Source organism: Myripristis murdjan, chromosome 11 (genome assembly GCF_902150065.1).
Source record: "Myripristis murdjan chromosome 11, fMyrMur1.1, whole genome shotgun sequence".
NCBI classification, from domain to species: Eukaryota; Metazoa; Chordata; class Actinopteri; order Holocentriformes; family Holocentridae; genus Myripristis; species Myripristis murdjan.
In genome coordinates this window covers 23,280,225-23,303,801 of record NC_043990.1, presented here as the reverse complement: position 1 = coordinate 23,303,801, position 23,577 = coordinate 23,280,225, and the positions used below count along the sequence as shown (strand labels likewise).

The following is a 23,577-nucleotide window of genomic DNA, read 5'->3' as shown; positions in this document are numbered from 1 at the left end:
ACAGCCTTGGCATTGGGGGAATCCCCATATCACTGCAGAGGACACCCACACACACATGTACGCACATGCCCATGCCCAGGCGCGTGCATGTGTATGTGCATTGGCGTGTATGCATGCAGCGGTTGTTCTATTGCACTTTATCTTCTACACAAAGCATTATGCAAATGCACATGAGTTAGTTAACATATACCCTGCAAAAATATCCCTCTCAACAGATCAAAGCTGCTATTGAGTCTTCAAATCTTGCTTTTGCTAAAACAAATAATGATACTAATAATAATAATAATAATAATAATAATAATAACAATTATCAGTGAGATAAAATGGGAATGGGAATTCCTTAAATGAAATTGCATTGGAAACAAGTGGAATTGTATGATCTCATTGTTGTGGTTTTTCGCCTTGCTTTAAAACTGAAGCTAAATGTCTTAAAATGGACATTTTTTTTTTTTACATTTTACATTTGATAATTTTTTTTACAGTGTAGGCATTGCTAGAAGCCTGTCCTAAGACACTGATGATATATTGCTGATTTAAGAAGTGTAGATATGATTTTTTTGTCGCTTCATGTGCAGGCTCACACTTGTGGCACTGATGATATGATGAATCCAGTGCGAGTGCAACACGAGCTCAGCCAGTAACTGGACTCCAGTGTCCATCTCACTCCACCAGATAAAGCTCTAATTATAGCGTGAGCTCGGCACACACCGGGAAAAGGCTCTGGAATTATCGAGGTGTCAACTGGGAGTGCATATAGACATGTGTTGTAGATTTTGCGAGTTTTGTGAAGCTGTGTAATATCATAAGGGCTTATGGTGCCATGATTTTTGTTTCACTCATGGTGTGAACTGAAAAACAGATGGCATGAGTAATAAATTTTAAATGGCAGTATATTTTCATTGGGTAAATGATGTACATGCGAGCACGTGTGTGCGTGTGTACGTGTGTGTGTGTGTGTGTTTTGGGGGGGGCACGCATGTCAGTGACTCTCTCTGCCTGCATTTTGCCATATATCTTTCTTTGGTGCACACTGTAAAAAATACCCATCTTACCAAATCATGTAGTCAAATAGTAATTGTTAAAAGCATTTTTTTCTTAAATGAAGGAATGAGAAAAAACATGGCATTGCAAAATGTTGTTGAATTAGGTTTTCTTGGTACTAGGGCAGTGATTTGCCTGGTATTGCCTTTGTTCAAGATACTGACATTTGTCTCTAGAAAAATTCCTGAAACGGCATTGGAAAACCGGGGAATTACATCACCCCATCAGCAGAATTTTCCCCTTGCTTTAAGAAAAATAAGACTTTCAGACCCAATATTAGACTAAATGACTTGTTAAGATGGACATATTTTGCAGTGCATGTGAGGTCATGGTAAAACAGTGTGGACACGAAGAACTGTGAGTCCTCCAAAACAAAACAGTAAAACTCTAAGCAACCTATAAATGGAAGCCTGCCTTTTCCTTCATCCATCTGTCTGCACTCAGCGAACACAGGCACTGGCTTATACATGGCCTCACATACACACACACGCACGCACACACTCACACACACACACACACGCTCTACGCAAACACATACACAAACACACAAGCCACATCGACACGTCCCAGCGAGTATTCCAGCCTTTCTTGTGACAACAATAAAACCTGGGGCCAGGAAAAAGAGAATGACCGGGAAAGGACACGTGGACAGACAAATCATCCCTCCATCATGTCAGCGCCATCCATCTGCCATTTTTCTTTGCTCCGCATTCGCTTGCTCCCACTGCTACTCCTCTGTTTCTCGGACACAGTGGACGGTATCATATTAAGATGTGTTACTTTCCTAGTTTGCGTTTCGCTGTTATTTCAGTCTCCCTCGTCAGGGATGCAGGCACTGAGGCGGCGTTGTGCCTGTTTGTGTTCCTCCAAACCGTTAGGCCCAGAGGTCGAAGGTCAGAGTGATTTGTTGATTTATTTCCCGGTTGAATCCGCCATCACTCCAGAGAGGCAGTGTTAAGACAGCTGGAGCCATTAGCGCCAATGGGAAAAGGGCCCATTGATTATTTGTGAGCGTTATAGTGTATTTACACTGGAGCAGGAGGCTAATTAAGTTGACAAGACATTGTTAAGCCAATATGAGGCAATTATGGGGTATTGCCATGACAATATTAATGTTGGCACTGGTTCCTACTAACACTGCACTGCACTCCATTTATCACATCATTTAGCCTATTATTGAGACTTTGAGTCTTCTTTTCTTTAAACCAAAGAAGTGTCCATATCTTGAAAAACGGCAGAATAAGGCAAATTAGCTCAATATCAAGAAGGTAACAGATGGTTGCACTGGAAACAAGTGAAATTACCTCACCGCGCTGGCAGATTGTGCTGCTTCACTCAAGAAAAATATGATCTTAAGACTCGGTGTTACATTAAATGGCTCGTTAAAAAGGAGTTTTGCGCGGTGTGACCTGCCAAAGAATGTAAAAAGGTGTGATTTTTTTTTGCCTGTTTGACAAGTTAATGTGAATGCAACACACAAAAATAGCCTCATCTCTCCTCTCCCTGTGATTCATCCCTCCGGGCGCGTGCAGTGTAGCGCATGTTGTACAGAAGTGCTACTTTAGCAGATGCTGCTGAGCGCCCGTTGCTAGCACCTTCCTGTCGGCTCTCATGGAATCTGTCCCTGGCATATGAAATGTGCCCCGACAGCACGTGGCATACTGTACATCGGCTGTCTCCAACTAGGCCAATGTATCAATCGCATGATGTGTGTGTATAGCAGAGTATCTGTTTCTCACATCAGCGTTAGCTCACACAAAGGGCTGTGTGCACAATACAAATCCAGCTCACCTCTCTAGAAATACAAACATGCTGTGTAAGACACTGCAGGTACAATAAAATGAAAAAAATAAACATAAATCAACACTATTCTGATAATGAAATTCAATAACAGTTTATGTTGGTGGTTTTTCTCCTCATATTGACCCCTTATGATGGTGCTTGTAATTCCCCATTGTTTCACACAGCTGCATCACTGGTGCCAACTCCACACCAGAATGTATTGCCAAGTATTTGAGCCTTATCAGTGCTTTTGACATGCTCCTGTGGCACGGCAGTCTCTTTGGTAAAGGTTACCCTGACAGGCCCACTCGAGGCCTGATGGAGAACATGACGGGACAATGCACTGAACCGGCCGCTCGGCCCCCGAGGACCCGACTGAGCGTTCCCTTCATTTTCAAGTGGCCACTTGATTTCCTGGGAAACCTGAAGAGCAACGACAAGGAAATCGAACTGAATTGGCCGTTTGAGAACAGAATCTGCCCTTGTAGCTATTTGGAGTCGGTTCTGTTTTGTCCAGTGCAGGTCGAGGGCCACCTGTCACACACACTCTGCTCTCCGTGTTGTGCAATGCGATAAGAAAATCCGGCGAGGTTATAAGGAGCTGTGTTTGCGTGTGTTGAGGTGTGTGCAGTGAGGTACTGCTGCAGTCAGTCAAGAGAAACAGTCAACAGAATCGGGTTCCACGTGTTGTGATCTGTTGAAAATATACTGCCTAACGACACATCGTATTATAACCCTGTTTTGATGTAACATGGCTCCACAAAACTCATGAAACCCAAACCACGTGTCCACACATTCACACAGTCACATGGGATCAAGCCATGGCACAAGTTCTGCATGTTCTCCTGTGTTCAAGAAAACAACCTTTAAGGAAAACCTCACTCAAAAAACTCCATATCATGTATTGATTGCTTATGTTGAGAATGTCTAACGAGACAATGGTATGCAATTAAAGCCGTTTTTTGTTTGGGCATTCAAGACAACTTGGCGTAGGTAAATGATAGAAAATATACAGTATAGTTTTTGAATGAAATATTCCTTTAATCTCAGCCCTGTTGTCAAGAGCTGTCAGTGGATTCTGATGCTGGTAAGCAACCAGCTCACTGATGTCATTTAGCGTCGGTAAAATTCAACTGACCAGCCTCAGACCTCAATGCAAGCCCACAGCAGGATTTTGGCTAATCATTGGCTGAGCCCTAGTTAGTGATTGGTACTGATAGATTAGGGGTTCGGAAATGGGATGTGTGCTCCAAAGAGAAATAGATTGACCTTTGCCCTGTGGCAGTTTCAGCGTCACTCTCATACAGAAAGAAACACTCAATGAACTGGATAGACTCTTTCCTGTGCCACAGGCAGCGACTGTGTCCCATCTGTCTGATGCCTTGTCACAGCGACACAGCGAGAAACTAGCATGGTGGCGGCTAAATATGACACAGCAAATGTGACAAACAGCCAAAGCTTGCATCAATAGTGAGCAAAAAAAGCCATTTGTGAAAATAGGACCATGAGAGTGGCATTCAGGTGGATGCCCTGTTACAGATCTCCATTCCTGGAACTGGAAAGTTGCCAGGTTGGTTGGTTGGAATGCTGGTTGAGAAAATCGGAGCAACATGTACTGGGACGGTGTTTTACTGAAGTAACACAGTCTTGACATACATGTAGTGTATTTTTAGAAAGGGAAATTCCCGTTTTTCCAACTTAAAGGGTATCAACTTTCTGTCTCCTTTTTACTTGCACACATTTATTATCCAAAAGCAACTGGCCTCCTCTCCTCCTGTCAGACGCCGGCCTGTACTCTGTGGTCACTGTGCTTCTTCCACTTTTCCTCTCCTCTCCTTTCCTTCCCTTTCCTTTCTTTTGCTGTTTAGTATTTATATTTGCATTATATTTGTTGTTTGCCTCATTCCACTGTATTTGCTTGAATACAGTGTATCATCAACATGACCTCTTTGCCAACTGTAGCCTATCACAGATGGCTTTTATGATGCTGGTATTTATCTCTAAATCATTTATCTTGCAGAAAGGGTCCTACAGATGGAGAGATGGACAGGCCTATAATTCTTAGCCTGTGTGTGGAATGATAATGATTTTGACCCTGACTTTGGGTTAGCCTTGCCTAGCTGAGAGACAGTTACCACTGAAGTCCAGACAGGCCGGCTCCGCAGCCAGCTAACCCACGTAGGGGGGCGTGTCCTCTGGCCTGTCCAGCTCTCACCTCCATATACTCCATCCAGCCCCCCTCCTGCCTGCCTGAAGGATTTAGCACACACACACACACACACACACACACACACACGCTCTCAGGATTCACACATGGTGTTTCCCAGGCTCCCCGCTGACACACAGTTGGACGCACAACCGTTCATACACAAAAATGTATGGGCAACCAGTAAAAAATGCTTTTGAGCCTTGATGCAGAGCACGTAGGAAAATTAATTCTGTCTTCTGATCATTATGTACAAGTACAGTAATACAGAACTATTTGGAAAAAACAAACAAACAAACAAAAAACATGATAGCTTGATAAAATATGTAGCCTACTAGGGACTTGTTTGGTTTCGTTTGCGTTTGGGGTAGTTCTCTTGTTTTTATGGTATAAAGGCTGATTGCGGTTTTTTTGTTTCTTTGTTTCTTTGTTTGTTTTAAATACATAAAACACGGGAACCTAAACTGAATGAATGAATGAATGAATGAAGGCTTTATTTTGAACATGCAAAAAAACAATACAGAATAGTTGAAACAACAAAACATGTCCAAAAAGAAAAAAATTCTCCATGAATGTTACTAAAAGTTTCCCTTATTATTGTTAATCAATTGCTAAACATGGATTTGGTTACCTGATTGATTAACACTGTGTGTGAATGAATGAATGAATGAATGAATGAATGAATGAATGAATGAATGAATGAATGAATGAACAAAATTGAATGAATTGAATTGAATGAATGAGCAAAATTCTTATAAAAATAGAGCTGCAACTATAGAAATAAAATAGCAATATGAAAGAAATACCATAGGAAATAAAACATCACTCATAAAGTCACTGTCGAGGACCACAGACACATAAACAGTCAATTCCTATAAGAATATATAGTGATGCTACAGGGGATGAGATATTATCGTTATCATAAACACACGGGTAAGTCCTAGGAACACAGAGAGATCACACATTATTTTAAGAACAGTAAAGGCCTTGTACTTTTACTTGAACTTGAACATAGAAAATACCACGTCATATGATAGGATGACTGTAAACTCACCGCAGAGCACTACAGACCTGTTTGAGTGCTGCTTTGAGAATATTACAGGAGTATTTAAGGACAGAGATGTTGATGCAAATATGATTGCGGTGCAGAAACTGTAGCCGTTGGTTCCTAATCAGAGTGCTTTCCGTGTCGTGACCTGAATACCTCACTGCTGAAGGCCGGCCAGCAGCTCATTAACATTCCAATACAGCTCTAATCACCACTGCAGCGACTGAGAGTGTGTGTGTGTGCGTGCATGTGTGTGTGTGTGTGTGTGTGTGTGAGAGAGAGAGACCATGCACGTGTTGTGTTTGCGGGTGAGGACAAGGTGAAAGTGTGAGGTGAAGTGCCGGCCTCAGGTGGTCGGAGCCGTGCGGTGTGAGTGGTGCGATCTACTTATAGCCATGTTTTGAGCTCCTCACACGACTTCAACACACTTTGGCCCCTGGTGCTCTTCATCTGTTCAGCACAGAGAAACAGATGAACTAAGAACGTGGATGAAAGGTGGAAAATGTGCAAGTGGAATAAATGCACAAGGACTGTAAGGCACCTCAACTCATCGTTTGTTATCATGCGTCAGATTTTGTGTGTGTGTGTGTGTGTGTGTGTAGTTTGTGTGCATGCTGGACACACACAGTTGGTAGTAACCACCACTGTCTTTTTTTTATCTCTTTTTGCAGAAAAACTGTACAACTCCAATGGACGTGACTTGAGAAGGGCGCTGTTCTCTCTAAAGCAAATATTTCAGGTAAAACTCTGTCTCTGTCCCCCTCTGTCACTCTCTCTTTCTCCCTCTCTCTCACACACACACATACACACACACACACACACACACACAGCTAAAATTACTGTTCAGTTTGTAGTGGCAGAGTACAATTGGTTACTGTGGCCACTTTGTGTTTCTATGACAGGCAGCTCTTTCAACGTGGCACTGCTCTGTGTGCGTGTGTGTGTGTGTGTGTGTGTGTGTGTGTGTCTGCGTCTATGTGTGTGGGTGTGTGTGAGTGTCTGTATCTATGTGTGGGTATGTATATGTATGTGTGCACGCAAGTGTGTGTGTGTGTGTTTGTGTGTGTATGTGTGTATGTGTGTGTGTGTGTGTGTGTGTGTGTGTGTGTGTGTGTGTGTGCGTGTGTGTGTGTGTGAACCTTTATTTTAGGATGAGAGGAGTCAGCCAGTTCCAAAGCCAAGTTCACTTTTGCTATCTGGAACACACACACACATACACACACACACACACACACACACAAAATAACCAGACACGAGGTCAACAATAAACTTTCGGGAGAAAAAAACAACAACTTTAAAGCTTTCTGCACATGTGGTGCTTTCAAGGGCTGTCAGAAATATGATAATTACAAGTTAAGTGCATATTAATGACTCAGCAAACTGGCAGAAAATGAGCAGGCAAGCAGGAATTTCCTGTGACACCCGAGTTGCGGAGCTACGGCATGTAGATAGCAGAGCGTATTGAAGCTATGTCAACAACTGATGGAAAAAATTAATAAAATAATTAGTGATTCATTTTTTTATTAAATACACCACAACTTATGACTTATGACCAGTGGATTATTTAAAGGAAAGAAGGCCCTTGACCCAGGATGTCGGACTGCTGAGCTGCTGCTCCGCCCCTGTTGGCCATCCTGACGTAAAGCCTCTTAATTACATCGAAAAAACAAAATCAATGTTGACACTTGGAACATTCGATCTGCCTCTAGACATTTATCGAATAAAACAACAGCTTCCAATAAACTACGATCATTGCAAGGTCTGTGGTTATTTCCCACTGAAACCCCTTGAACAGGAAAAATGCTATATTCACAGCTGCTAAACTTTGTTGCTGAAACTTATGAAATTCATTTGTAGGTGGCATTATGTCAGGTGACCTGTTTGGGTTTGGGCAGTCAGAGGTGGAAAAATGGTTTCATCATTCTTTGAACTGTTTTTGTAATTACAGATGGCATCTCACTGGCAACAAACTATTAAACAGATGACTGTCAAAATGATTGGTGTGTGTATCACATGGCATGACCAAGTGGTGATTTGGAAGTTTATGTAATAATCAGCAACCCAGCACCAACTTTAATCCACGTCCTGCACATTACTGCCACCATGTGGGTACAACAAGGAGTGCAAATGCATGGAAGTGAAATGGACATACTGTAGTTAAACTCTCTCTCTCTCTCTCTCTCTCTCTCTCTCTCTCTCTTTGTGTGTGTGTGTGTGTGTGTGTGTGTGTGTGTGTGTGTGTGTGTGTGTGTCTCAGGATGACAAAGACCTGGTCCATGAGTTTGTGATGGCTGAAGGTCTGACATGCCTCATCAAAGTGGGGGCAGAGGCTGACCAGAACTACCAGAACTACATACTCAGAGGTACACCTCCTTCTCTCTCTCTCTCTCTCTCTCTCTCTCTCTCTCTCTCTCTTTCTGTCTTTCACTTTCTTTCTTCCCTCTCAGCCTACCTCACCCTCTTCCCCTCTGTCTCACTCTTCTCTCTTTCCCTTGCATTTATCCACTCAAAACACGTCACCGATAATCATTTAAAAAATATGGACTGTTTGTGATTGTTATTAATTGGCTGTGATTGGCAATGACGGGTTATTATTACAGCCATATTTACGGCCCGTTCATAAAAGGTGACATTTGAACTTCCTGCCTCACAGTGACTCAAAGCTCTCTCTTTGGAAAACCCCCAAACCCTGCAGCAGTTCAAGCATTGCATGTGTTAATTTTTATAACGCGTGTGAACAAGTCTCAGCCCAGTTTGTTTAATGGGCAAGATGGTATGAGTGGCTGTGTGCGGACTTTACGCAAGCTTTAAAATATGTATAGCAGTCTCTAAATCTGTGTGTGCGTGTGTATCTGTGCATGTGGCTGGGATTGTGAGTAATCTGAATGAGATTTTAAAGTTAAGTGTGAGAGCAGTTATTAGAGTTAAGAGCAAAACTGGACAGTTACTGGACAGCTACAGTTAGTTGCTGGTTCATTTATGCCTTGTTCACTCATTAACACTCATTTCACATAAAACAGCGGAATGAACCACACATGCTTGTAATAGTCTAAATGCAAGATTTTAATGCAAGGATAATTCACTTCTTTTAAATGATAGTTTTTCTCTCCCAGTTTTCAGTGGAAATTCAAGTAGATTACAATAAGAAAATAGAAGCCTCAAAATAGAAACGCTAAGACCTTTTCATTCATACAAATTTTCACATTACAAAAGACGTGATGATTTTAAAAAAATATATTATTACACAAATTCAGTGTCTTTTTGTAGACATTTTTTCAAAGTGAAAGCATAGCCCTCCACCACAGGTCCTGTGAAACCATTACAGAAACATTTCCTGAGTTTGCCCCCCTGACACTTGCGCCCAAAGCGGTGGCGTTAAATTTTGCGTCAGTTTGATTAAAAGAAGCTCAGCACCCAGTTGAACAGGCTAGACAGAGTCGAAACTCCAGCAGCAGTGCCATCCTTTCCATCATTATTCTGGCTGGTATTATTCTGGCTGCCATCCTTTCCACCATTATTCTGGCTGGTATTATTCTGGCTGCCATCCTTTCCACCATTATTCTGGCTGGTATTTTCAGAGTGCATTTCCTTAATCAGAATGCCGTATGGTCGAATTGAGCGCTCCACGATCTGCTTCTCCTTCTCGGCAGTCGTACCGGCGGGAACAGGAATGAGCCAGTAGTCTTTCATGCGACACAGCTCTCTCTCTTTAGGGTTGATTCGATTTTGCACGATCACTTGGTATTTTTTTCCGGTCGTCTTTGACTCGAAGGTCTTGACATACCCCTTGGCGATGTTTATGTCTGGTGTTGAGTAGATCCCTCTCCCGTACACACTTCCGTGTCCTGCCTTGTAGTGGGACGTGATGATGCCTTTGGCACCGGGCAGGCTTGTCCCGTGGAAGCAGGCGGGCCACTCTCCGGGCGCAGAGTCACTCCTCCATCCGTCAGGGCCCAACCACTTGTCCCCGTCCGGGTATTTGCCTTTGACCTTCAGGGCCATGCGGTACCAGCCACACGGTCGCTTGTAAGGCTCTCCACCTCTCTTACAGTCACCCGAGGAGGAGAGTCTCGTGAAGTCGAAGTCGTACCGTGGGTCAAAAAAATTGGCCTGGTCTATGAACAGCTCCTTTGCATGTGTCTGCACAGTCCCGCAGATGGTGCTGCGATGGAAGTCATCAACAGTCAAACAAGCCTCTTTTTTTCCACGCGTCCCGTCGTATATTGCAATGGGTTGCCCCAGCAGCGCAGATACAGTTTCATTTCTCAAATTTGCGTCTGGATACATCATTGATGAAGATGGAAGCGCTGTTGCAAAGCTGTTGTTTCACCTCTTAGTAAGGCTGTTTGTGAGCTGCTCTCTAACTTACCCTCAGTAAAGTTTTCGTGACTCATATAGGAGTACCCTTTCAGTTTCAGTTCCTCGAAAATACTTTCATCTAACTTCATACAATTTTTTGCCCCTGGTAGTGACTCCTCCTGTCTGGCAGGGAAAGCAAAAGTAAAAGAAAGGCATGTTTATGATGAGTTGTGCTTCATTATCAGGGCAGAGTCTACCTGATAATGTCACTGCATTTCCCACAGGGCGGTGTTTTATAAGTTAACTTCATGGGTTCCTCACACATCATCACAGTACTAGCTTTATTCAAACACACAGACATTTATTTTAAACTGTGGTGACGATCCCAAGGTTTCTAAAGATGCCAAATATGTCCTGCTGAATTACATGAAAATGTGTATAAAATTATGCCAAACACATATTTGATGGAATGGTGCAGCCGTTAAAAAATGGCATCTTGACTTTGACTGTTTCACTCCACATAAGTGTGATGTGGCTTCTATGAAGCACTGCAACTAATGGATAAAAGATATGAATGTGACAACTGTGTTATAATGTAAAAAAAAAACAAAACAAAAAAAAAACCAACCTTTTTCTCTGATTTTGGAGCTATTAGAGAGGAAATTTAAGGGAAAATAAGAGCTCAAGGGGTTAAATTTGAATGAATTGCAATCCAGACCAACCTGGGAAAACCAGATAAGAGTCAGGGCTAATTTTAGGCTCGTGAACAGGATTTAAAATAACAACCAAGCTGAATCCAAATATTTCTTTCATGCTCTGAGTTGAAGTATATCAGTCACAGAGTCATATCACAAGAATGATAATTCTGTTTTTTAAGCAGCTTCTTCTGTTGCCAATATTAAATAACTTTCTGTACTACACACAGCAGCTGTTTTCTGAAACATTCAGTTGTTCAACCTTCTTACTGTATTTTTTTTTTTATTATTATTCTTTCTCTCCCTCCCTTTCTGTGTCTGCCACTCTCTCAGCTCTCGGGCAGATCATGCTTTACGTGGACGGGATGAACGGTGTCATTGGCCACGCTGAGACAATCCAGTGGCTGTACACTCTCATTGGGTCAAAGGTAAAAATAGATCTACTCTTTATAGCCCGATAGCAAAACACGACAACCTTTGCAAAGGCAGTGAAGCGCATCGTACAGATACACACACACACACACACACACACACACACTGCAGTTTGCCTCTCACTGGGCCTACGTTGCCCATCCACAGTTTGGCAAGTGTTATTCTCAGTTTTCCACACAGACACACGCAGATCTGCCATTTATTGAGTTCTGTGTCCTGAGGCTGCTGTGTTTTGTTGTTGTGGTATTTGTTTAAAGGTACTCCCGCCTGCGTTCTCTGCCCACTTGAATCCGGCACTGAAAGTCTTAGTCCTACCAGCCCCTGAAGCACACGTGGCAACATGTTGCTGTCACATCTTTCCATGCCTCTTTCCCTGTTTGTGTCCCCCTCAGTTCCGTCTGGTGGTGAAAACGGCTCTGAAGCTGCTGCTGGTGTTTGTGGAGTACTCTGAGGCCAACGCCCCGCTGCTCATACAAGCCATCACCACGGTGGACACCAAGAGAGGTACAGCGGACGTCTCACGCCACAATGGCTGCTGCATGTCTGTTTGGTGTATTAGAAAACAGGCACACAGACAGTGAGAGATGTTATGTGCGGTTAGGTGGACAGTTACTTGTTAGGTAAGAGGCTGACTGACTGGTGCACTGATGTTGATGGACTGACTTCCAGGTTGCAAGCCATGGTCCAATGCCATGGAGATCTTAGATGAGAAGGATGGAGTGGACACAGAGCTGCTGGTCTACGCCATGACCCTCATCAACAAGGTACAACCGCATACACCCTTTATTTATTCAGTTAAATGTTAATTAATGTCTTTTGAGTTCTTTGTTTCATGACCTAATGTGTCCCAGAGTTACTCCTGCTGCTAACCCTCCTCAAAGAATTTCATTGGTTTTGGCTTCACAAAGTTTAAGTACTACATCATGGTCTTAATACTGGTTCCCTTGTTTTTTTTTGTCTGACCTGGCAGGAATAAAGTTCTGGCAGAAACACTGAATACTTGCATGTATTTGGAAATTTGGGCAAGAAAACGCCTATTTAAAGATTTTAAAATTTGGTGTTAGACGCAGAGGGAGATAATCTGCTCTCTAATCTGAACATCAAGCACTAGGTTTTTATGCTGGCCCATTGAACGTGAAAACCTTAAACTGACTTTCGTCTCACTCCCCTGTGCAGACGCTGGCGGCGCTGCCAGACCAGGATTCTTTCTACGACATGGTGGACTGTCTGGAGGAGCAGGGCATGGAGACGGTGTCCCAGAGACACTTGGGACGGAGGGGCACTGATCTGGACCTGGTGGAGCAGCTCAACATCTACGAGGTCTGAGACAGATGGATAATGGCCTTTTATCAAAGATCAGGAGGGACAACCAGGGTTCCCGCCGATCTTAAACAAGTCTTAAAAGGCACTGAATTTATTGATCTAAAAAAAAAAACTAAATTGATATTAAAAATTCATAAATTAAACTCCAAAAGTCTTAAACATGCTTAGACATGGGAAGTAGGATTTTTTTTTTTCTTTTTTTCTGGCATTTCAATTTCAGCTGTTGGAGCCCTGGAAAACACTCAATCCTGTTAAGGCACAAACCTCTCAGACTCCTCCCCATCTTCACCTCCCGCTTTTTTTTCCCCCAGATGACCCTGCGCCACGAGGACGGCGACGACGACAGCCTGCCTCCGCCGGCAGGACACCGGGACCGCCGCCGAGCCAGCCTGGGGGGCGGCGACAAGAAGCGCGGCCTAGAGAGGAGGCGAAGTCGCAGAGCCTCTCTTGGCCGGTCCGGTCACGCCTCGCCCTGCAGCCCCGCGTCGCCACAGAGAGCCGGCTTCCACCCCTTCAGCGGACAGAGGGCTGAGGACACGAGCGAGAGGTGAGAGGGCGGGGGCGAACGACAGGGTTCAGCGAGTTGTAAGGTTGTCCTAGACAGAGTAGGCATGTTCGCAGAGGGATACGTTTTCAAGTTTTCTGCGGGTGGAAGGGTATGGTTGTGGCGTAAAGTCTTTAGTCATCATTCCTCAAAGGATATTTTGAGATGCCAGTGTGTTATCTGAGTCCAGGCTGAGAAAGGCTCTGACTGATTTGTTCCAACATTTCCCGCTCCAGAGCACTGTCAGGTTTCCTCCCGTCCATGTAAGTCCAAAGGTCACACAGGAAAAGGTCAGCTGCTGACCTCCGTGGCCTTTTGTCTTATTATTACTACCGTGGCTCCTCACCTACATTGCAACACTTACAAGTGTGTCTCACCTGAAATACAACACGCAACACTTCAATTTAAAATCAAATCTCAAATTCCAAACTCACCATTAAGCAGCACTTCTGTTCGCCATTAAAATAACCCGATGGAACGGATGCCACTTACCCAGTTTTCTGAGCAGCTGCACAAGCCTACACGCTTCTGATGCTAATGGAAACATGTGCATTTTTGAGCTAACATGGGCTCGTGGCAGAGTGCTGTGCTCATAGACACAAAGGGCCAATTCTTGGAGCGGTGGCTGTAGCAGTTCAGGTAAATCCTTCCTGCCCTTGTCTTCCAACTCATCACCCAGACATACACACAGGGGCGTCGTAGTGGGGGGAAAAGCGGGACTGATTACCCAGGGCCACAATGGGGGAGGGGGCCCTCGAAAGGCCTGAAATAAAAAGGTTTATCTATTGGCCGGCTATACAAGGGCCCAATAAGATTTCTTTTCATGGGGCTCAAAATCCCTGGCGGCGCCCCTGCATATACACACATACACACACACAAACACACACACACACACACACGCATCCCTCCTTCTCTCCCCTCATCATTCCCAATCAGTCTGTGATGTTTTACGAAGCAGATTTTGGCCCTCGGCCTGTAAGAGGTACTACTAATTTTAAAACAGTGGTTGTATATGCGAGCATATGGGAGTGTGCGTGTGTTTTAGTGTGTATGAATGTGTGTGCATGTGAACTTGGTATATTTTGCCAGCACATCTGCGTAAGCTGGGAAGAATGTGTATGATAGTGTGAGAGGGACTCCGTGTGCATATGGTTTATCGAATGAAGGGGTGAAAGTTTGTTTATGTCAGCGGGACTCCATCCTGCTTCATATTTACCCTGTTTTCACACACACAAAAGGAACGAATGCGCGCATACACACAGGCACACACAAAGACATCCTTTTATTGTCGGTCCCATCCGTCACACACACATGGCTCCGGTCTTGTGGAACAACACCTGGCAGCGCACACCAGCCCAACTGCAACAAGACTCATCTGGTTTCGCTTCAGTTCCACCGACTGCAGGTCTGCTCTGGGCGAGCGGTCCGCATCTCCTCCACTCCTGAGTCACGACCAAGAGCTGGTCTCTGATCAGTTGTTCAGCTTCATTGGATTCTCCCCCACAGCAGTCCTTTCCCCCTTCCCTGTCATCATATTTTGTCTCCATGAGCATGTAAAACTACCTAACTAGAGGCACAGAGTGTGTAATTAGAAACATTCATGCACCATTCCTCGGCTGTTCTTTCTGTCTGTTTCTTTTAGTTTCTGTATTTTTAAAATCATCCCATATTCCATTTTTTTATGTTTTTATCATTCCTGTGATAGAAGCCATGTCCTCGTCTGTCCTCTTTGCCAGTGTCTTTTAAGTGGCTTAGCAGTACCACTGTTTGCATTAAAGGAACACACCAACATTTTGGGCAAAAACACCTTTTTCTAACTTACCCAGGCTGAGACAGGATGCTCAATACCATTTTCACCTCTGTGCGTCCACTGGTTTGGCTCCTATGGCTAGCATTTTATGTTAGCTTAGCATAAAGACTTGAAGTCTATAGGAGTCATTAGCCTTATTTCTGTCAAAGAGAAAAAATGAACCTTACAGCAACTCTGAAGCTGTGTTATTTACACAATGTATCACGTGGATTTGAAATATGCATCTTGGGGGGTGAAAATGGTATCGAACATCTTGTCTCAGTCTGGGTACGTTTGAAAAAAATGGTATTTTGCCTAAAACACTTGAGTTTCCTTTAAGTATTTCTTCCACATGTCTACCCTTCCATATCTCCCCTCATCTCTTCCTCTCTCTCTCTCCGTCTCTTTCTAAACAGTGCGGTGATGTATTTGCATGATATTGTTTTGTATTGCATCATCTCCCTCAGTTCCTCCCTCCTTTTTCCCATCTATCCATCCATTCATCTACCTCTCCTGACCCCTTCCTCCCGGCCTTCACAGAGAGGAGGAATGTGAGGAAGAGGAGGAGGAGGAGCAGGAGCAAGAGACTCCAGTGACGGAGTCTGACTCCGATGAGCAGGAGGAGGCTGCTAGAGTCTCTAGTCAGACCTCCCCCAGGTATTCCAGGATGTGGTCAGGGGTGGCAGCTACTAATTACATTCGCTTTTTGCGAACTTTTTGAGTTGGAGTCACTCATTTTACTTTCACTTGGAGTGGAGTGCACATTTTGGAGGCTCTTGACAAGCATCAGAAACTGGACCGAGATAAAACGACAAATTGTGGAAGCTCTCCCAGTGAACATGCAGTCAGGAGAGATGAGAAGAGCTTTCTTAGTTATGAAAGGACTATAAAGTCGTGGCTAGCAAAAGAGTCTTTTTCAGTCTTTTTTACTACATCTTGTCGAGCTGGGCCTTTTTGATGGGTGTTGACTTGTTTTCCTGTAGGTACTTTTAGGGACGTCTAAACCGATTAAAGTAAAGGCTGTTTTGTAGTATTATCTAGTATTTGGTTCCACTTCTTGTTCAGTAGCCCGGTGATGTTTTCATGTTTTAAGTTACTCCTCTGCTTCCTCCATCCCTCTGTCTTCAGCCTGGCTAGAAACCATGCATCCAGCGTTCACAGAACAACTCTCCAATCCATCACCATCGCCTCCAGGAAGGAGGACAAACTGAAAGAGGAGGAGCTCAGGAATCGGGCTGAGCCACCGGCCCCAAAACCACCAGCACCACCGGCACCACCAGCACCCACTCTTCAGTCTCTTCAGTCCAACTTCACCCATCCCACCTCCCTTCCCATCTCCTCCCCTCTCAGCCCACCAGCCCAGCCCTCCCTCCTGGCCACCCTGCTGGCCAGGAAGAGGACCATGGTGACCGTCCCAGCCACCAAGGAGGTCAGCCCCCCACTGCGGGGCTCGTCTCGTCCCTCACCTGACTACCTCCCCTACCTGCCCCACACCCCCTTCCACCTCTTCTCCTACGACATGGACGAGGAGCCTCCGGCCAAACCCAAGGAGGAACTGCCCAAAACGACATCTCCGGCGTCTCCCAGGTCAGAGGGAAGACGGGACTCCATCTGCCATGAGTCCGCTGCTGAGGAAGTGGCAAAGAAACTCTTCCTTCCATCTGCTCCACATTGTGCTTTCTTCTTTTCTTTTTGGCTTCCCACCTCTGTTTTTGCCTCTTATTTCTGGCACCAGCTTGAATGTCTTTCTCCACTTTTGTTTTTCGTTACCTCGGCTTTTCACCACTTCTTTTCACTTGGTAGCATGCGCCGCTTCTCACTTTCAGTCTTTCACGGCACTTGTTATCGCTTAGATTCCCTCGCATCTTTTTCCTAGTTCTGTCCCTGCATCGATGAGCTCCCACACTTCTTTGAAAGCCTCACTTTGTTTCCCAATGCCACTGCTTCTCCCTTCTTTTCAAGTATTGCTCAAGTACCGTAGTCTTTCTGCTGTCAAATTCTTTGCCTCTGTCTCCACTTCTTAGCGTGATCGCTTTTCATTAGACTATGCATTGTTTTGTTTGTTTTGTTCATTTGTTGGAGAGGATTGTGGTTTAATAATCTGCTGTAAGGCTACATTTTTAGTGAACACTATTTTTTTATATAACATATTCCTTATTTTTACTTATGGGTAGTTATATATTATATAGTATTATATAGATGTTGTAGATTTTATGCTAAGCATGCAAAATCACTGGAATGGTCCTTTAAGGGAAACAAGATCATAAGACTCATTTATAAACTACAGTAAATTTTAACAGTTTTTGCAAAGTAAAGGTCTTTTTAGATTTGCAGTGGACCCGAGGAGGGAGGTCGTGCAAAACGTTTTCCAGAAACATGAGGGAATCAACACCACAGCAGTTGCTAATTATGGTGCACTCTAGTGTTTCACCGACAGCATTCCTGTTATGTAACAAGGTGTCACATTAGGTTCTCGCCACCAGCTTCTCGCTAGCAGGTAGTCGATACGTTGGTGTGACACAAGGTGACTGGTCAGGTCACTGACTGTCTCCCCTCCCCCTCAGGAACGGTGGTCCCATGTCCTACTCAGCTCACAGCGGCCCCACAACACCCACCAACTCCAGGTGAGCGCACCCAGGACGTCACGCACGTGTCCATGCACATGCATGAAAACAGCTCCCACACACATCTGCACTGTGCACACCTCCATATGCCAGCACGAGTGTGCATGAACACACACAAATGTACCGACATACATAAATATAGATTATGTGCATCAGTTCATTCATATCATCGACTTTAACTTTATTTGATATTTTTGAATGTGATCTCTGCTCTCTGTCTGCCTAGCTGTAGTAGTCCATATCCTTTATTAGGAATATAGTTATGTTAGCCAACAGAACATATGGCATACTGATTGAAGAAACATATGAAGGAACAGAGTTATGTTTTTACAAAGTGTATCATCAATCATCTTTCAAATGAGAAGAGGCTTGTGGGAGAAATTACAAGATGTATTATTAAAGATACATTTTCACAACAATACAACTTTACCTTATTTTATTTAATTAGATACTGCATAATAATAAAAACCATGTCATCACACTGACTGTGCAGAGGTAAAATGATATCAAACCGTTTTCCACAGCAGGCCAAAGCAGGGCCAGGGCCAAGTACACACATGTAACACAACATGATGACACTGTTTTTTTTTTCCCATATGATTCCATATCCTAAATGTGTATGTACGAATAATGTATGGAGGAAACAAGATGAAAAATAATGAAATGATTTGTTGTCCTGGGGGAATGAAGAAGTATAAATAATGAGCAGACCCTGGTGTGGGAGTAGGCCAATAGACCCTTCTAGTAACTCTCTCTCTCTCTCTCCCCCTCAGGCCTGCTCTTGGAGGTCTCCTCTCTTCCTCGTACCGACAACACCAGGAGTCTCTGGCGGCCGAGCGAGAGCGCCGCCGTGTGGAGAGAGAGGAGAGACTGCAGAGGATAGAGAGAGAGGAGAGGAACAAGCACAGGTGAGACGCCGCCGCTAGTTGGCTGAGATGAGATGGGGTGAGGTAGACCTTAAGTAATTGTAAGGAAATGTAGTCATTTTGGGGAAAAAAAGAATATACATAAGAACAGAAGCAGAGCATTAATATTGTACGTTATGAAAAAGTAGATGAAAAAATAGCAAAAATCAAAGAATATGAGGAAAATAAAGAGGTTAATCAAAAGCTTGTCTGCATGATGTGCAAAACGTGCATCATGACAGAAGGCTGTAGTAAGTCTACCTGCATGCAAGGCTTGACTATCATTTCTAATAAAATACTGTGTTTGTGTCTGTCACAGCCGTGACTATGTGGACAAAATGGAGGAGGCCAGACTTGCACGGGAGGAGAGGTTAGTGTGCACTCAATCAAAACACACACACACACACACACACTTAACAGTTGACTCTGGGGTGTATGTTTTAGCCCGTGCCTTGGGAAGCTCGGTAATAGTGTAATTGTTTTCAGGTTCAAAATGTGCCCTTTGCTGCCAGAGGCTGTGGATGCTGAACCGATTTTCTCTGCTCTGACCGCCTGCCTCACCTTTTCTTATGAAGCTGGATTTTAACTTCCACCTTCTGCCAGGGGCTTGATTGTGTTGGCTGTGACGATATTAGGCTCCAGGATATGGCAAGCTCTTCACACCAAACGCACGCGCGCACACACACACACACACACACACACACCTATGCACACTTCTCACTTACTCGTGCGCTTGTGATTCCACACACACACACACACACACACAAGAGGAATTTTCATGAGGCTAATAAATCTATGTTTGAGTGCAGATGGGAATCACAGGAAGCAAGAGATTTACTCAAGAGGGTGTTTGAGGTCACGATCAGATTTAGGAGCGATCGTATTGGACGTGACCATAAATTAATAAGGATTGATGGCAGCTGTAGATAAGCCAAATCCACTGCGCTAATCATCACAATATTTCAACGGTCTGAGAAGGGAAGGCTCTTTGGTAAGCATCATTTCTCTGTAACCTCACTCTCCCGCTCCCCTTTGCCTCCTCTTTAGCTTCTGCTGGTCTGCGCACCGTGCCAAGTGCTCTGCTGTGTGTTTACCTCCAAGCCCTGTCACTTCCTCTCCCGGCCTCAGATCTGTTTCACCCTCCATTTAAATCCAAATTCTCAAACCAAAACAACAACCTAGAGGGAACGAGCGAGGCAAAAAGAAAGAAAAAGATAGATAGACCGAGAGCACTTTGAGACAACAATGGAGGCAGGAAGTGAGTGTGAGACGGACAGAAAGCCAGGAGAGGAGAGGGATCGCCAAGTGAGCACCGGGGAGATTCATCCACAGGAGCGGCTGATGTATTTATGGCGTGTTTGGGCTTCACGGTTATAAGAAAAACATGAGTTTTTGCCCTAGCTCACCTCCCCAAGGGACGAGGCTGTCTGACGAGATACAGCGCTGCAACACGCCACCGGGACAAGAGAAATGATTTGAATTATGACGGCGTGCACGGCCTGAGTGATGGACGTATCGCGTGCACAACAGAAATGGGACTCTAACACTGTAAAATGACAACAGACTCATACATTCTCATCTATATTTGCTTTTATGCGCAAATATTGGCTCACATTGAGAATTCATATTCGGTAATGACTTTTGCATTTGCCATTTCATATCCTAGCCTTGATATTTCATTTAAATAATTTGCATGATTTATAATTGGCTTTATAGCAAATGACACTACTGGGAAATGATCATATATTTCCTTAGCTGTGTAGATAGGTTTGATGTGATTATACTGTAATGGGGTCATAATAAGTGAAATGTGTTTACATAAAGGCAGATGATGCAGTTTAAATGGGATGGCACAGCATTCTGGTTACTGGCTGAGGCTGAGGAAGGATAAATAACCCATATATTTAATGTAACACTTTTAAATGCCTTGTCTTGAATCGAATCTTTTTTTATGTTACATGTACACAAAAACAATGCAAGTGGCCTCATAATTTGGGTTATGGTGGGGTAAAACAGCTGAGGCAAGTGTTCTTCTTTGCTACCACATCATAACAAGATGGGCTGCCCTCCGCTTTGAAACTGTGTGTGTGTGTGTGTGTGTGTGTGAAATAGAAAATGAGATCAGACGCTCATTATGTGATACGTCACCGTGATGTAGGGACGCACGGAGCTCACACTCAGAGGTTTGCTTGTTTTATTCAGGCTGTGCAGGTGGCAGACCGGCTGATGGTTTGCGTTGTAAATATGTGAGGAGGGTTTGATCCAAGGTTTCTTCCCTCCCTCTGTCTCTCCTCCTCGCTGTTTTCCTCTTTCTTTCACGTGCGCACACATTCGCGCGTGTTTATGTGTGGTATCCAGTTTCCCGAGGCTTCTGAAGTGGCCTGATGCTAATGAATCCTGAACAGAAGCACCACACATTCATGGTACATTTGGAGAGGAGGAGGGGTTAGAGTGAGAGAGAGAGAGAGAGAGAGAGAAAGACAGAGAGAGAGAGAGAGAGAGAGAGAGTTGAATAGGTGTTCATAGTCTCTTTTCTGGCAGGCCGGTTTACCGATGAAGTTTGGTAGAAGGAGAAAGGGAGGAAGAGAGGAAAAGGCCACGGGTGGATGAGAGCGGACGCACATCTTGAACAGGTTTACTCTGATTCACTTCTGATGTTTGGCCTTTCGGCAGCCAAGCTAAACGTTAACTTCTCCTCATCTTTCCCATTCCTCTCTGCCTTTTCCTCCTCTCTCTTTCCACATCTCTCTCTCTTTCTCTCTTGTACTCCCTCCTGTTTCATAGTTTGACTGCAGGTGATAGCTCAGTGTTGGGTTGGAGAGGAGAGGAGGATGGTGCGTTTGTTGAGCGCAGGAAATGACTGATGAATGCATTGGATGTGGTTTTCGTGTTTTTGTGTGTTTAATGGGGCGAGAGATGGGCTTATGTAGGTTTGCAGAGTGGAAGAGGACTGTCAGCTGGGGAGAAGGACGTGAAGAGGACTGGTGTGAGATTATTATACCGAGATAAAAGTCAAACGTTTGTGTGAGTAAGTTGGCAAAGAGCGGCCCGCAGCCCGGAAACTTGCGTGATGCTGGTTTTGCAGCAAACGGTGCATCATTGAGAGCAGCACTGATGAGCGATCTGCGTGATTTGTTTCTTTTTAACACACCCTCTCTTTCACTCTCTACCCCCGATCTCTCTCTCCGTTATTCCCCCCCTATCATCCTCCCCTCCTCCTCCTCTCCCCCAGGTACAAGAACGTGGAGCGCCTGGCCGCGGAGGAGTACGAGAGGGACCGCGTCCGGGTGTCGAGGGCTCGCCCTGACCTCAACCTGACCTTTGAGCCGGCGGAGGCCTGGCCCTCGTCATCGCGGAGCAGCACGCCGTCCTCCTTCGCGTCCCAGGAGGAAGCGGACGCCGACCTCGAAGCCGAGACCCCCGTCACTCCCAACACACCCTCCGAGCCCGGTAGGACAGCTGCCTGATGGAGCGGCTCACAGGGTCGACTAACAGCATGATTGTTCATTTACAGGAACACTGTGTTGTAAATTAGTGATTCTTTATGACTAAAAAATGAGTGGATAACAATGTCATTTATGAAGCTGTGTTTTGTTATGGGCCTTTACCTAAACTTCTTTACGTTGTCATTGCCGAGCTGTTATCATTTTTTTTATTGAAATGTAAGAGAATAATGTGATATTTTAATGTATTACTGTTATGATAATAATAATGATAATAATAATAATAATAATAATAATAATAATAACTGCAATGTCAATAGTAATAATCAGTTACATCACCAAAATTTTAGAATACATCAAAAGCAGCATGATTGTGTTTTCTTAAGCTTGTCGTCTCTGTGAAAGGTCACGTCTCTCGGAGCACTTGCAGAGCTTTGAATTCTGCCGGTTATTGCTCAGATGCCTAAAATTAAAACCAGAAGGTTGCCAGTTCAATTCCCAGCAGTGCACCCTAAAGCAATCACTCTTAACCTTAAATTGTTTCAGTTTGTAGCCTACCGCTAAAACCAACATGCAGGTACACGCCAAGGAAAAGGAGAGAGAGAGTGGAAAATAGCATAGTGAAAGCTGGGAGGGGGGGAGGCAGGGCTCATCAGGGGGTGCAAGAAAGAAACAAAAACACACCGAGACGGGACGGGTGAAAGGGTCAAACGGGTTTTTGAAAGAGCTTTTTCAAAGTGTGATGCCCAAACATCTTGTGCAAGAGCCCAGTCCTGTTTTGCAGCTGAGTGAGTGTGTAGCCATGAGCCGAGGTACTGTAGCCCGGCCAGGCGAGTGTGTATGAGGCCTCACAGCCAGCTGTTATTCTAACCTTGACTGCATCACTGCACGGACTGTACTGCGTTACGTGCGGCTGCCGTGCGAGTGTGTGTGTGTGTGTGTGTTTTGACGTAAACAGGAACTTAATTCCTCATTTCCTGTTCATATCCTGGTGCCATGACAACCCGCCTTTGTGCCCCCTGCCATATTGTTTACGTTAGCGTGCGGGCGTGTGTTTCTGTTGGTGCATGCGTGGGTGTTGATACAGGGGTGTCGCGCATGCAGCCTAAACAGAGGTGCCTTTAAAGTCCAAGCCAGCCGTATAACAGTGTCAACGAGCATTTCACTGCAGATAGGCGATACAGCTTACAGTATGTTTTCTGTGCAAATTATTCTCATTTCTGTGTAAACAAATCTCTGTGTGACAGACAGCGAGTGAGATAACAAATGAGGGTTTGAGAGAAAAAAGTAATAGTTTGTGAACATGTGTGTGTGTTATGTTTATGTTTTTGGAAGACTGGCTTTTGGGTCAACATGCTGGTTAAATGACGTGAACATGAATCATTCACAAATCGCCAGTAGATTCACTCCACACCATTTCATTTCTACCTTTAAGGTTTCATGCGC

The 23,577-nt window shown here is 44.4% G+C and overlaps 1 protein-coding gene across 1 annotated transcript in view; it reads left to right on the top strand.

The window, feature by feature from the left end:
• fhod3a (formin homology 2 domain containing 3a) overlaps positions 1–23,577 on the top strand; it is a 59,689-nt gene that overhangs the window by 23,378 nt on the left and 12,734 nt on the right. Inside the window, exons 4-15 of the mRNA XM_030063903.1 lie at positions 6,749–6,816; positions 8,335–8,440; positions 11,405–11,499; positions 11,896–12,007; positions 12,173–12,267; positions 12,680–12,823; positions 13,138–13,373; positions 16,288–16,746; positions 17,724–17,783; positions 18,557–18,691; positions 19,008–19,058; positions 21,921–22,138. Of these exons, the coding sequence (XP_029919763.1) occupies positions 6,749–6,816; positions 8,335–8,440; positions 11,405–11,499; positions 11,896–12,007; positions 12,173–12,267; positions 12,680–12,823; positions 13,138–13,373; positions 16,288–16,746; positions 17,724–17,783; positions 18,557–18,691; positions 19,008–19,058; positions 21,921–22,138 (1,779 nt within the window). The remainder of the gene's footprint in view (positions 1–6,748; positions 6,817–8,334; positions 8,441–11,404; positions 11,500–11,895; positions 12,008–12,172; positions 12,268–12,679; positions 12,824–13,137; positions 13,374–16,287; positions 16,747–17,723; positions 17,784–18,556; positions 18,692–19,007; positions 19,059–21,920; positions 22,139–23,577) is intronic.